The following is a 15,309-nucleotide window of genomic DNA, read 5'->3' on the forward strand; positions in this document are numbered from 1 at the left end:
ATGAACTTGATATTACAAAGTTTCATTAAAGGTTTGTTACTTTTCTTTTCGCTCTACTACGGCACAGTTTTCAAACAAAGACTCAAAAGTCCTGAAGGCGACTTAACACAAAGACACAATATGCGCGTGAAACACCTCCGTCTCATTCGGAAGGTCAGGCATTTCAGAAATAAATGAACAACGCCGAACTTGACAGCGTGAGAACGACAAGGGAAAAATCCTGAAAAATAATGCCTCAAAAAATCCAAACTTACCTCGGGTCCAATCGAAAATGGCGCCGAAATGTAAAAAAACGCACCAAATTTCATTGTATGGTCTCCTGCAAAGCTTTGTGGCAGCGTGAGCTGTATATCATCCCCCGTAGAGTAACGGAGGAGGAGTGCAACTGCAGTGTCGTGCCACGTTCTTACTACTAAAGCACACTATATACCCTCAGGATGTTGTCATGCTTTTCAAAGTAGCCAACTTGTCGCCTCAACAAACATGTTTCTGGCTTAAAAAGGGTGGATTGTTTCAAAAAGCTTTATCATTCAATATCATAATTTTTTAATAATATTTTGCCTAGGACCCTTAACGTAATGCAACTGTTATTGACTTCTTTAAGCTTAAAGATGCATTTCCTTGCAGGTTTTAAACCATTTTAATAGAAGTATTTTATAGCTCAGTTGGTCAAGCATTGTATTAGCAGCCCAAATGTCATAGGTTTGATTCCCAAGGAAATGTAGTATAGCTTGAATGTATTGTAAGTCACTATGGTATCCGCAAAATGCATAAATGAAAATGTAAATGATTTCTCTATACAAAAACTCACAGTTACCATCACCTGACCTGCGTAATGACCTTGTAATCGCCTGGTTTAAAATCTTGTGTCTCTCATTAGCAGAAGAGAAAGGAAACATTGTGTGCTGCCAGACAGAGGCCTTACAGTGAGCTGTAAAAAACATGTGACTCTGACATTGCTCATCGCTGGTGTCTTCTGTGTGTAGCTATTTTATGCAAAATTGGGTTTTGGGTGGAGAGTGTCATAACACAGTGAAGTGTAATGTGAAGGCCATGCTTAGAAAGGGAGGCTATGGCCATACGACATTCAAAAATGTTTTTGCCTTTACATATTTCCAAATTCAGGGATTTGTTTACCAGTAGTAGTAAACAACCAATCCCAAGTCCATTGGTTACACACATCAGTGGATGTGACACATGTATGTATATAGCCTACATACAGTGATATGACTGAACTAAGAATGAATGGGAGGTCGTATTAATAAAAAAAAAATCAAATTTATTAAACTAGTAATCGATTTACTACGTAATCAAACCATATTTTGATTTTATCAAGTTTGAAAGCAATGCAGAAGTTATAGGCATGTCTATTGTGTCTATTGGCATATCTTTATTACCCTATAGTTTCCCTTTTTTTATTTGAGATTTAAATAAAAAAAAGTGTGCAATGACTTATTACAATATCAAGACTAAACTTAACAACAAAGTTTGAATTTTATTTCTGCTTTTTTAGGGCAACCAAGTAAATGCGCATGCACTAAAAGGCGTGTGCAGGATGACAAGGAAATGGTTTACAGCTTATGATTTGATTGGCTATTTGCCGGCAACCACTGAGTTTCTGATTGGTTCATTACTCCGTCAGTCATTCCAGTAGGAAGAGAAAGGGCGGGACTCTGAGCTCATCTGTGTGGATGTGCGGCGGCGTCCACAAATAGATAAATAGACTGTGGTAACTTATGATTGATGCAACTAAGTTACAAACACAGTCAACTAGATACCGACACTTCAGACTGGCAAACAGAAGATGTCGGAGTGGAGCTGCGCGTTTGTCCATTGACTCGCATTCATCTAAAGATTGACGCCAGCAGTACATCACGATCAGGAGGCTAGTTAGCGTACATGATGATGGCCAGCTGAACATTGTTGTGCCTTCAGCTCCTATTATTATTATTGCGCTCACGATTTAACCATCGCCGGGTAAAGTCTTTAACCTCGTATACATTTACCTCTGTATGCATTCTTTCCATATGCACATGCACTTGTAATTTTTCTGATCTTAACTGCTTATATTGTGGCGCTTATGCGCCGTGAGCTAAGTTATCGTGCTAAGCTAACGAAACAGCATTAGTCTGTTTGCATGGGCCAAACCCCTTTTAGCTTGCAGCTAACCAAACGGAAGTTTGGTTCGGAAAGTAAAAAGTTTTTTGCATGAAGATACACGTACAGGCAGAAGAAGCAGAAGAATGTTGTTTTGCAAAAGTCAACGGGGCATTGACTTGGACCTGTATTGATCCCAGACAGCAACGCAAGTAGCCTCGATCCGATACGCTACAAAATGAGCACCTAGGGAACTGAGACATTAGCCTGCTTGGATAACAAGATCACTGCCTTTCAACAATGTAGCTTTGCAAACTACGTGCATGTTTGCAATATATGTACGAAGATAATAATAACAAAGATGAACAATCAAATTGTCATGTCACAAGAGAAGATGGAGCTGGACCTGGACATCCCATCACTTCAGGGCGATGGGAACTTGAGGCGATCGAACAGCGAGCCTATGATAAACGGCCTGAGGTAAACATATGATAGCTTTAAAAAAAGAATTATTATCGAAATCTTTATCTAGACGTTATTAAACATTAAAAGTTTATCAGAACTTGGTATGTTGTTAACCTAGGAAGCATGGGTGGGTTGCCAGCCTGTATGGTATCCCAAATGCAGTCTAGTTGACATCAGTCTAGGTTTTATACCATGCATGGCTGTTGTGGTAAATGGTCTGTCTCATCGGTAGGCCGGACTGAAGTGCAGCCATGCTAAAATAAAATGTTTCTGAGTCAACAGGGCCACCAGTCTCTCAGGATCAGACTGAGTTGGTAGTATAAGACTCATACATCAGCCTGTTAACAGTGTTTGTTTAAATAAAGGGTTTAGTAGATGTTTACAGATATATTGAAATGGTCTTCTTCTCTGTCCCCAGTGATGCTTCACATGTGTTCCAGCGAGAAGTTCTCCGCAGCAGAAGAAACAGTACAACTATTGTTCGACCAAACGTGGTAATTTACAAAGCGTTCAGAAAATAGTATGAGTTGAAAATGGTCATATAAGTGACCCTGCCTGTGAAAACCCAGCTAAAAAGTCATTTTGTAAAATGTAAAATCATCTTACATGATATAAAGAACATTCTGTGAAAGTATAACCTTGATATCTTTATTATTGACTGATTATTATCACAGTAATATCAGATTAAGGGAGACTTTAGCCTGGATTTCACAGACAGGGTCACATGCACACATACATACAATTCATTGGATTTTGTTATGCTTTTAGGTTCCATCTTCACCGGTACGTGTTCCCAGTACAAGACTTCAAAAGATCAAACAGGTACAAACTTTTCCATTTTATATATATATATATATATATATGTATGTGAAACATTTTGAGCTCGTCCATTTTCGACCATATTCAGAGAAGTAGAAAACCTATTAAAACCGGATGGCTTTTGTGGTGTAGACCAGTGGTTCTCAAACTGAGGGCCATGCCCCCTTGAGGGGCCCTGAGATGGTGCCAAGGGGCCCCCAGTTTAATGACATTTTATAAAATACATTAATTTTCATAAATTCTGTCTATTTATATTCATATAACCAACAGCACTGCATTTTATAATTTTATATGTTTTGTTTAATTAAATTTTAAGTTTTGTAATGTTTAATGTCATACATTTCCCATGCAAGGATGCACCATGCACAAGGGGTGCTGCATGCCAAAAAAGTTTGAGAACCACTGGTGTAGAGGCATCGGGTCAATATGCTCAAGCAACCACAAAAGACCACCTGTTCTCCGCTTATTATTCTAATGTGATGTACAGAGGACAATGTTTTTACCTCGGACCCGACTTCTAGCGTAAACTCAGATCGTTCAGTTTGATCTTTAGGCTTTCATTGACTAACTGAATGGGGCTGCTCTCCACTGCTCTTTCATTTTGTGAGCAGGTGGAAGTTGCACAAGCTTATTTCATCAATTGCTCTGAAATATCAGAAAAAGCTCTTGCATACAATTACAAAACGTTGTGCAACATGTTAATCAACAACACAAGCAGCGGACTCTGACTTAATATTAGTACACGTCAACCCATTATTTCTCCCGCTCATGTTAAAACGAAAGCAGAGGGATTTGCCCTCAGACCACCCCCAAAATAATCAGGACAGAAGAGGTCGAAAGTGGACCAAAGAGATGGATTAAAGCACCAGGTGTCTAAGGGGCGGTTTCCCGGAGAGGGTTTAGGTTAATTCAGGACTATTAATATTAGGTCATTCAAGTAGTTTTTACAAACATGCCTTACAATTAATACCACAGGTAGACAAAACCATGTCACCGATATATTTTAAAATGAGTCCTGACAAGGTGTTTTTCAATTAAAGAAGCTCAAACATGCTTTTAGTCTTGGACTAGGATAATCCCTGTCTGGGAAACCGTTCCTAAGTCTCTTAACAAAACTAACTGATTTTCTTTCTACATTTTATTGGGTCTTTGTTACAAGGTAGGTAGTTGAAGGTAACCTGCTTAGCATGTCAGATACGCCACTCTCATACATGTCCATATGGGAATGTGCGTTAAAAACATGCTAAAATAATTTTTTGGAGTTTCGCAAACCATCAATCAAACAGACTGATTGGTAGTACCAAGCTCCAACATGCCTTTCTAGTACATGTATGAAGTCCCTGTTAATAAATGTGGTGAGGTTTTTTGGGTGTGGTTGGGTATACATAATTATTGCTCTGTGGAGATTCTATTGTTCCTGTCTGTTTGTAGGAAGAGGGCGTTGATTTGATGAACCGTGAAACTGCTCATGAACGGTAAAAGTTATTTCTCATTGCATCTACTAAACCCTGGGACATTCATTCATTTTTTTTTTCATTGATTAGTTTCTGACAGCATGGCTGTTGCCAGTGTTCGTAATATTTATTAAATGAGTTTGATGTGTATTTTGTAGTTACTTTGCCTTATATAAGGGTTCCTATTAGCATGCTTGGATCAGATTGGAGGGAAAATGTCTCTTATTCTGTGACATCTCTATTCTTCCTCTTGTTTTTTTGCTGTCTTCCCATAATCTTTCTAGAGAGGTGCAGACAGCAATGCAGATGAGCCAGTCTTGGGAGGAAAGCCTTAGTCTGGTAAGCGAGATAATTAAGGTTAAACCCCAAATTACACATTATAGGTGATTTTTGAAAACTGTGACAACAATTGGTTGCATGCAATAGACTTACACTTTCCCTAATTGATGGGGTTTTTGAACTGAAGCATGCTAGAGAAATGTAAATGGAGTTGACAGGGCCACCAGCCTCTCAAGCCCAGGCTGAATTGGTAGTATAAGGCTCCGACACTGCATCTGTATCATTAATGGATATTTGAGTATATAAGCGCGCGTGTGTGATGGTTTTGTTATTTATTCTACAGAGTGACAATGACCTTGAGAAATCATCATCATCCTCATCTCCAAAGCGGATTGATTTTGTGCCCGTTTCTCCTGCTCCTTCACCCACTAGAGGGATTGGAAAGAAGGTATTTTTTTCAATGTTTCCAACTTGTGAAGATCATAACCTGGACATGCCACAATTTGATAAGGATGGCTCAGATTGTACGCTAAGGGTTTAAACTTGCCATAATGAACAAGACCGCAAAATACAAACAGTAGAAATTGAAACTTGCTTTATTTTCTTTTGAGTAGCAGTGCTTCTCTCCTTCTCTTCAAATTTTGGTGAGCAGTAATGGTCTGACACCCAGCCCTGTTCCCAGCCCAACACGCCGGTTCAGGTGAGTTCTGTGAAGTCATCCTGCCATACTTCCATATCTTTCACTTCTTAACCCATTTGCGCCTGATGCCGGTTACTTTTATTTCATGTTTCTAAGTGCTACAGAGGCTTAGATATTAAGTTTTTGGTAGACGTTGACAATTCTTAGTATGTTTTCTGAAAGCCCTCAGGAGAATAAGGGTATTTTTCCTAGAATAACATAGGTTTTAGGCTTTTCAGGAATAAATGGGTTAATTTGAGTTGTTTATCACTCCAATGAAATGGTTTTGTTTAGCAGGAGGAGTCAGAGCCCGATTAACTGCATCAGACCCAGCATACTCGGCCCTCTTAAACGAAAAGGTAACAAGCATTTTCATGATGCGTTATCTTTAAGGGACAATCCACTTTTTAAAAAAAATACAAATTTTCTCGCTCCCCTAGAGTAAAACATTTGATTTTTACCGTTTTGGAATCCATTCAGCCGATCTCTGGGTCTGGCTTTAGCACTTTTAGCATAGTTTTGCATAATCCATTGAATCAGATCAGACCATTAGCATCGCACTAAAAAAATAACCAAAGAGTTTCGATATTTTTCCTATTTAAAACTTGACTCTTCTGTAGTTACTTCGTGTACTAAGACCGACAGAAAATTAAGTTGTGAAGACTTTGCTGCCGTAATATGGCTGCAGGAGGCGCAATGATATATATGCAGCAGATGAAAATAGTAACTTTCAATTGCAGGGGACTATTTTCGGGCACATGTTACGGCAGCAAAGTCCTTGATTATTACGGCAGAATAGTAGTAATAATAGAGTATAGTAGGAAAAATATTGAGAAACTTTTTTTTGCGTGATGCTAATGGTCTAATCAGATTCAATGGATTATGCTAAGCTATGCTGAAAATGGTAGTGCCAGACCCGGAGATCGGCTGAATGGGTTCTAAAACAGTAAAAATCAAATGTTTAACTCTAGAGGAGCTGGATAATGAGCATATTTTCAAAAAAGTGAAGTGTCCCTTTAAGTAATATTGTGCCTAGGACAAGACATCTAAACTTCTTATCTATATAATCTAGGTGAAATGGAGACCGAAAGCCAACCTAAGAGACTCTTTCAGGGAACCACCAACATGCTGTCTACAGAGGTGTCCCACCTGCCAGAATTCAACACTTGGTGAGCCGTCATTAACACTAAAACATATTCCTTATTTTCTGATTGAAGTGTACTTGGAGTGAATTGTAAATGTTGTACATATTAAGTGTAAACGTGGACATAATTCACCTAAAAATGAAAATGCTAGCATCATTTACTCGCCCCTCATGTTGTTTCAAACCTGTGTGAGTTAATGGGTACCTCAACTATTTGGTGACCATTTTGTGAAATAAGTGAATTGTGAATTAACATAACACAGCACATGAACCTGTATGTGATGGTTAAATGATCTTAGTCATAAGTTTATTTATAAAGCACTTTAAAAAACATGTTTATCAAATGGCTGTACACACAAGAAGGAAAAAAATGTGAATGATACAAACATTCTACACCATGAATAAAGACATCAAGACACAAGAAAACCTCTAAATAAATAGCCCTCACATAGCGTCAAATGCCAGACAATAAAAATAAAGTAGGCCAGATTTAAAAACCGTCTTGTACAAAGAGGCAAAATATTCTAGAGCTTTGGTGCCGCCACTGCAAAGGCTCGGTCACCCCTGCTCTTCAACTTTACATCTGGAACAGCTAAGTAGTCTTGGCAGAGCATACAGATGGATCAAGTCAGAAAGATATCTTTGTGCTAAACCATTTAAGAGATTTAAAAACAAGTGCCAACATTTTAAAATTAATTGTGTAATGGACAGATAACCAGTGAAGAGTTGCAAAAATGGGGGGGATGATGTTTCAGCTGTCTGTAACAATTTTTAGCATTACACCAAAAAAATGGGTCTCATTCACTAATAATTGCATACGTTTTTTGTATTTATACGCACACTTGAACTTCTAATTTGCATAAAACATGCCCAAACCAGCTCCATATAAGGGCTTTCCGCAGCGCTAGTCCACAAAAAAATGTTAGATCAGTTTGTCATAGAAGCACAAGAGCTCAAAGAAATCCATGATCATATTAATTATCTGTAAAGTTCTGTTTAGCTTTGCATTTTTTTTATTTGGGAAGTTTTGCTGTGGCTGGAGGAAGCCATTGTTGTCCACCGACCAGAGTAACATTAAGTATTAGATGTTAACAAATATGACATTTAATAAATATGATACAGACGCACATCTATTTATCTAAAATAAAACAGACAGGAGATCAAGTGATTGACGTTTGGACTTCTCATTACATTTACATGACGTTTACATTGGGCATTTAAGCAGATGCTTTTATATAGAGATTTAAAAAGTGAGGAGGGAAAGCATAAAGATTTGTCATTGCGTGCATCTTCTTAATATGTAAGTAAATAATAATAATAATAATAATAATAATAATAATAATAATAATAATACAGAAAATATTATATCAAATATAATTATGGGAATTTTAGATAATAACATTATTATAAACATTATAATTATAGCCTAGTATTTGATTTTAGCATACGTGATGAATTGTGTACGAGTGGTTTACAGGTTTTCTTGAATGTTTGCGTGCATTTAGAAGACATCTTGATACAAACGTTTTTGTTGAATCACAATTTGTTCTCTCGGGTACACATTTGTGCGTACGCCTGCTTGGTGAATGAGACCCATTGAATCTGTGTCTTTCTTCACCAGTCTTTCTCCTGATCTTCTGGATGGAAGTCTCAGTAGCATTGGCTCCTCCTCAGACTCTCCCGCTAAGATGGAAGGAGTGTCGCCCTCTTCCAGTAACTCTCCCCATACACCCCTCCAGGATCTTTCTCCCAAGTGATCTACTGAGAGATTGAGGACTGGGGCTGCTTCTCAGATCCTCTTCTGCGAATTTCACTTTCTTTTCCAATGCCTTCCCAACACTGCTTTTGTTTTTGCTTTTTGTCGGCTTGCTAGTGGATTATGTGGGTTGTTTGCATTAAGGGAAAACCACCTAGAAGAATATCCCGTGTTGGACAGAGACCCCATGACCCTGCAAAAGCATGGAAAGGCTGTGGATGCTTATTTTGCATCAGCTGCTATAAATTTACTGTAGTGGAGAGGAATGCCACAGCAAGGAAACGAATCTTTGAATTATTTGTCTCCCCAAAAGGACATTTTGATTTAATGTTTTGGAAAGAAAACTCTATTCGGTTTCAAATTGCCTGCTGGTATTTTGTGTGGAAAATTAACTTATTTGCTTTCGAATTTGTTTGTATGTAAGTATGTACATATGGTTTAATATGAGTCATCCTATTATGATTGGCAGTGAAATGTTTAGAGGCAAAGAGCAAACTGACAGCTGCCTCTCTTGGAGTTTTATTAGTGGTGCAACTGCACTTTAAAAAGTGGCTGAATACATTTTTTTGGGCTACGTCTGAATTTGTGTATTTGACTTTTCAGGAACTTGTTTCTTTTCAAGTAGGTGAAGGGAACGTTGTTATTTTTCACACTTCATTCTCTTTTGTTAGAATGATGTTCATGGTCATCGCCGGCTGTTCAGTTATATACAACAAACGCAGATTGAATTTAATATTGCAGTTGTTTGTAACCACTAAATCTTCGATTTGAACACTACAGCGAAAATGTACTGTCTGTGATGTCAACAGGTTACGTGTCTTCCTAAAGACATGAGGATAACAATTTTGTCATTTTGAAAAGTAAACATCTGATTTATGTCCCTTGTATGTTTCGTAGCCCTGGTTATTCCCTTTTGGGAAATAAAGGATTCGGGAGAGCATGTTCTCTGCAGGTCAATGGCTAAACTAAAGGTATTTTAGTATTGTTAAAAGTGGCCGATTAAAATTGAGTTAGACTTGAAGGTGAAACCCTGCCACCCAGAATTATTTGTGGCTTGTTTGATGTTTCAAAGGAACGGTGAATGTTATCTACTGACACTTAAACAGCATGTCATCAAGTCTGTATATAAGAGAAATGTACAACTGTAAGTGTATAAGTTGTTTTTCAGTTGGGCCTGTAGTGTTACTTAGGAAAATAGTTTTTTTCTTTTAAATTGTTTTCCATATGGATTTCATTCATGAATTGCTTTATTTCTTTAAGCATGATGTGATGTATCATACATTCATTTTGAAGTGATTGTAAAATCTGAATTTTAATTTGTGAATTGAAAGAGTGACCGACATGAAACTGCATTGTACTTTTTTTTCTCAATGTCTTTAAAACATAAACAGTAAGTGGGTCGTGTGGATCCGGTTTCTGTATTGTATTGATGGGTGAAGTGTATTTGTAGTTTGCTTTGCTGACTTGTTTTTGGTTGTGTCTATTTAATTTTCATGCTGTCCTAAGTCAACAACGAGTACTTTGTAAAAGCCTGTGTATATTGGGGAAGACCTAAGAGCTTTCCTAAGAAAATGTAGTTGTGCCGTTTTCTCCCACAACAAAAACCTGTTCATATCAGAGGCTTCCAGATGTCAAAAATAAACTGTTCAGCTATTGTCGCCTAGCTTTGTGATAAACTCATTTGGATATAAACCAAAATGCAAGATTTGTCTGGTGTTTTTAACTTTTTTTTTACATTTATCCAGTTAATTCGTAATAAAACAGCAGTGTAAGGCAATAATTTTACAGATGATGTCAGATTTTCTTTTAGCAGGGTTATTGCCTGTTGGTTTTTCAATGATTAACAATTATCCAGTTCTAGCTTTCTGGCTATTCTACTACAGCGTACATTTTTTTTTTTAAGCATGCTAAAATACAACCACACCTATTGACTTACGTAGTATTTGTTTTTCCGAATATGGTTACCATCTTTTATCAAAATATATTTTTTTGTTTATCAGAAGAAAGAAACTCATACAAGTTTAGAGCAACATGATGGAGAGCAAGTGATGACAAATTATTATTTTGCCTGAATTATCCAATAAACTAACCTCATATTGTCAATATTCAGGGTTGCTACTTTTGAACATCAGACTGAGTTTAGGCAATGCCATTGAAAAATCAATTTGGTTTATTTTCATGTGGACAAGCATTTTTTAAGCAACAGATGACACGTCTGAGCAGCAAAAGAAACAAGGGTATGATACTTTACCCTTGTGACAAAGAATGCATGCTCATTTAGCAAACAGGACTCGAGTCTTGACACAGCAACAAAAATTCCACAGACACCCAAAATATGAATATGAACAATACATTTAATATACTCATGTTCGTCAAATCCCCCTTCTGTCTAGCATGATAGTAAGCTTGGCCCAGTTGCAAGCTCAGTCAGTTTTCAGCCTGTAAACAGAATGGTGCCCCCTACCACAGATGTTTGTATCTTCATTGTGTCTGTACGTTTGCGATATCTTTTAAGAAGTTTGTCCCTGTTTAGAGGAAGTTTCTCATCCTCAAAACGATCCTGGCTGTGTTAAAGGTCCATATTTCCCCCTGCATCATTTTCTTTTAGTTTTCGTCAAGAGCACTTCAAGTGCGTAGAATAACCATTGTAAGAAGACCTGTGCGAAATTAAGAAAAACATGACCACTTTGTTAATGACTTTATAAACACATTTAATAAATATATAACTGCTGTTATGTCTTGAAGTCAACATCTAATTCTAATATCGGTTATTCTGTTTGAAAATAGCAGTAGTTTAGCTCACCTAAAACATATGCAGCTACAAGTTTTTTGTTAACACTTAAGTGGAGGTAGACAGGCACTGTGGATTCCTGCTCTCCCAGAGTTGGGAGCATAAGGGCCGCCATACACACCAGGCCTAAAAGGACGGTTAATAGGCTTGGGCCCCCAGAGGCTGCACGGCTCTCTGTAAAAAGCAGAAGGAGAGGTTTTATAAGGTTAGTTCATGCCAAAATTACAATTTTCTCATAATTCACTGTGTTACAAGTCCTTCGATTATCTTAAGAACACAGTTTTTTACATTTTTGATAATAACTGGGAGGCTTGTGACTGTCCCATAGACTGCAGTTTGATTTTCACAATAAAGCCCAGAAAATAATGAAAGACATCACCAAAAAGTTCCATGTTCCATCAGTAGTTCAATAAAAAACATTATGAAGTGACGAGAACACTTTGGTGCAACAAGAAAAAAGGTTTTATTCAACAATTTGGTCGTTCAGTGCGTGTTCACAAGCAAACTATGGAGCATACTGCTGACGTGACCCTGCTGACATAGTTGCCAGCGTACAGACACAGAATATGCTGGCAAGTAATTTGTGTATTTATACGGGCTGTATAATTATTGTTTACAATGTTTTCATAATGGTTTAAATAAAAAAAAGTTGGCAACTACATCAGCAGGTCACGCCAGCAGCATTTGCAATTTTTCCAAGGAGGATTGTTAAATAAAACTTTTTTGTTTTGTTTTCTTTGCACACAAAATTGTTTTCGGTGCTTCATAATATTATTATTGAACTACTGATGGAACATGGACCTTTTTGGCAATGTCTTTCATTTTTCTGGGCATGATTGTAAAAATCAAACTGCAGTCTACGGGACAGTAGGACTTCGTCAGAGGACTGTGGTTTAGAATGACATGGATAAGTGAATTATGAGAAAATAGTAATTTTGGGGTGAACTAACAATTTAACAATAGAGAAAATAACCAAAAAATATAAACACAGCACCATCTAGTGCTTGGTCACTTTATAAGCCTCATGCCCATAAATTTTTAAAACAAATGTACACCAAATATATTTAAAGCCTTACACACACAAATAATTTTAAATTACATAATGAGCGGAAAAGCCATTTATTCTGTTATATTGATATTCTCGAATCACCTGTCTGGAATGCAGTCTGTTCAAAAAACACTCTGTCAGTAAGCTGTTCCTTCATCCTGCGCTCTTCTTCTTGGGGCCGGACCTGGGGCTGCTCCTGAGCAGCAGAGGGCAGCAGAGTGGCCATGACTTCCTTTCTGCCCAGGGCCTTCCTCTGACTCTGCTCAGACACCTGCAGTCGAAACTTGTCGATCACCCCGTAATGGCAAGCCCGCACATCCCTGTGGCGGATCACGCTGTTTAATATATAAAAAACGTTGTGAATACCTCAGGCAAAGCATGATTAAACCTTATAATTTCTATTAGGCCTGGAGACTCACATATCCACACAACATTGTGGTTTAACAGCACCTGTGGCATCCACCACCGCGTACTTGTTTGGCGCTGTGCACAGAACTGAAAAGACAAAACGACAAGTAGTCACAAAGGGAAGAACCTCTAAAGCGGTGGCCCAGTATTTATGCCAAGTAGAGTGCCAATGTCAATATAGCACAAAAAACAAAGATGGATTGCAAAAAAATAATGTTTATCTCCAGTGTGAGTAACAATTGTAAATGTAGTCGTATATGCTTTTATAATTTTGTAAATGATTTTCAAGAATGAAGGCATGTCACTGTGTACCTTTCCATGTTGGCAAATAGATTTGTCAACCCTTAGTTGAACTTTGTCATATTTTTAGCTGCCAGTTCTGAAGCACACTAAAGAGGGCACTCATAAGTATAAATGCAAATCTCTCACAAAAAAACAACTCACCTTTGAATTTAAGAGCGAACTCATAAGGGTTGTAGAGGGTGAGCACCTGCTTATGTGACGCCTGCTCATCTGCATAAAACACCAGCTCGGTGGGGAACACAAACACTGGAAGGCTTCCCTCCACAAGGTCAGGCTGCCGGCTCTGCTGCTGCATTGGCTCAATGTGAGCTCACTTCCTCCTCTCTTGTTGGTTTTCCCTCTCCGGGCGCTACCGATGCAGAGATCCAGTTGTAACGGAGCCAGTTCAGCTCGCTGGCAGCATGACGTTCACCTCTGAGATGACAGAAATTGGGTCATTTCATTATGACACTCAGGACAGGAATAGGGACACCACACTTACTGCCAAGGCAAGCTGGTGATAAAATATTTAGAAACAACATGATATTACAACATATAATAACTAAGGAAGGTAAAAGCCACGTGACAATAGAATCTCATAATAGTGTGAATGTAATAAACACTAATGGATGATTGCCAAGATCTCTTTACGTAAACAAGCCTCTGGCTCCACGTGGCTAGTCATGTGACCGTGTTTACTGGAATATCGTCAAACCCGAAAATTTCGCAATCCATCCAAAACAAATCCAAAAGAAATACCATCGAATTTAACCGTTTAACATCCAAACAGTAAGTTGTATAACAAACATGAAAGCTGTCAAATAAAACATGTAACGTTATTGTTGTCTCATATTTATGGTATGAATCTAGAAATTAGTTTAAAGTGGTTATACAAAACAGATACAGCCACGACAAATAAAATAAAAATTAAATCCTTAAATCCTAAAATTTGTTTTATATCATTTTAAAACTCTCGTCGATTGATTGATGACTGGATACAGGAGATCGGATAACGTTTGCCAGCTCTTTTGTCCTCTTAAAAGCTATTGTGTTTAGCTGACTATTAGCCAAACGCGACAGATAACACAGACATTTACGTTTTAACAGTTATTGAATTAACTTACTAAAGCTTCAATATGCTACATCAAAAATTGTGATATATAGACGGTTCGATGTGTATAATGTTTACTTCATTTTAGACAGATGTCAGTACCTGCCTAAACCCGCATTAGCATTTCAACTAAACTGAATAAAAATTACGCTATGCAAATACTATTACTGTTAATAACAGTTTAATTAATATATTGAGAAATATTCATGGTTTGCATTTGGATGTTGACGGACTGTTCTTCTTTGGTCAACCTAGCATCTTGCTAGCATAACAATAATACAACATCGGAATGACACAGTAAACGTATATTATCATTTAATCGTTAACTAAAATACGTATATCTAAAACAATAAGAAAATACGTTTACCTCACAGTGTACCGTTTACCGATATTTATTTCAAATCCCACCCCGTTTCGTTTTCTCTCTGTCAACAATACACTGCAAAGCGCCCGTTGAATGATGGGATACTGGAGGTCTCAGGAATTCCGCCAAAGTCCTTCTATGACGTAATTGAGTCTCGACAGTGTACAGTTAATTTGTTAAGGTAATCCTCTTTGTAAATGTTAGTGTGGAAGATAAAAAAGTTTGAAGAATTGTTCGATATTTAATGCCTCTACAGTTTGACTGATCTCTGGGTAAGAGGTTGATGGTTTGGCAGATAAGCTTAAATGCTCGATGCCTGCGTTTACAATATTTCATGTTTATGTGGTATATATATCGTAGTTTTGGTTTGACCCTGTTAAAAAGTCATTCTAAACCAATCTGCACGCAAATTAAATTAAATGCACATTCAGACGAGTCATCCACCACAGAGCGCAAACATATACTGTTTAAAAATAGGCGCAACCCAAAATAAAATCAATTGTTTGACCGACTGTACACATTTAAACATTGATACGAACAAAGAGAATATGAATAATATTTGTTTGATAGCCCTTTGTTTGATCATTAGAAAAGCAAATGTACCAACGACTA

At 37.6% G+C, this 15,309-nt stretch overlaps 2 protein-coding genes and 2 non-coding genes across 7 annotated transcripts; 3 read left to right on the forward strand and 1 right to left on the reverse strand.

Annotated features, from left to right (window-relative positions):
• The first annotated feature begins 1,661 nt into the window (after positions 1-1,661).
• pabir2 (PABIR family member 2) lies at positions 1,662-11,352 on the forward strand. Of its 4 annotated transcripts, none has more exons than XM_065271840.2 (10): positions 1,664-2,577; positions 2,981-3,056; positions 3,331-3,384; positions 4,813-4,856; positions 5,120-5,174; positions 5,458-5,562; positions 5,729-5,814; positions 6,091-6,152; positions 6,866-6,962; positions 8,559-11,352. In XM_065271840.2, exons 1-10 carry the CDS (start codon positions 2,459-2,461, stop codon positions 8,692-8,694), a joined length of 834 nt encoding a protein of 277 aa, XP_065127912.1. In that variant the 5' UTR covers positions 1,664-2,458; the 3' UTR covers positions 8,695-11,352. The 4 variants fall into 4 exon arrangements, with proteins under 4 accessions (XP_073668271.1, XP_065127912.1, XP_065127913.1 ...); XM_065271839.2 differs by having other exon boundaries at positions 1,666-2,577; positions 6,088-6,152; XM_073812170.1 differs by lacking the exon at positions 8,559-11,352 and having other exon boundaries at positions 1,662-2,577; positions 6,088-6,152; positions 6,866-6,966.
• On the forward strand, positions 2,755-2,898 carry LOC135763843 (small nucleolar RNA U109). The gene has a single exon (XR_010539582.2). It is a non-coding gene; the product is annotated as a small nucleolar RNA U109 (small nucleolar RNA).
• Positions 5,249-5,386, forward strand: LOC135763832 (small nucleolar RNA U109). The gene has a single exon (XR_010539580.2). It is a non-coding gene; the product is annotated as a small nucleolar RNA U109 (small nucleolar RNA).
• On the reverse strand, positions 11,030-14,849 carry mospd1 (motile sperm domain containing 1). Its single transcript, XM_065271842.2, has 6 exons — positions 14,701-14,849; positions 13,385-13,657; positions 12,952-13,027; positions 12,635-12,867; positions 11,497-11,658; positions 11,030-11,350 (listed from the first exon to the last, which is right to left on the reverse strand). The coding sequence occupies exons 2-6, from the start codon at positions 13,536-13,538 to the stop codon at positions 11,319-11,321; spliced, it is 657 nt and encodes a 218-aa protein (XP_065127914.1). The 5' UTR covers positions 13,539-13,657; positions 14,701-14,849; the 3' UTR covers positions 11,030-11,318.
• Between the last annotated feature and the right edge of the window lie 460 nt (positions 14,850-15,309).

This window comes from Paramisgurnus dabryanus, chromosome 16, assembly GCF_030506205.2.
Source record: "Paramisgurnus dabryanus chromosome 16, PD_genome_1.1, whole genome shotgun sequence".
NCBI classification, from domain to species: Eukaryota; Metazoa; Chordata; class Actinopteri; order Cypriniformes; family Cobitidae; genus Paramisgurnus; species Paramisgurnus dabryanus.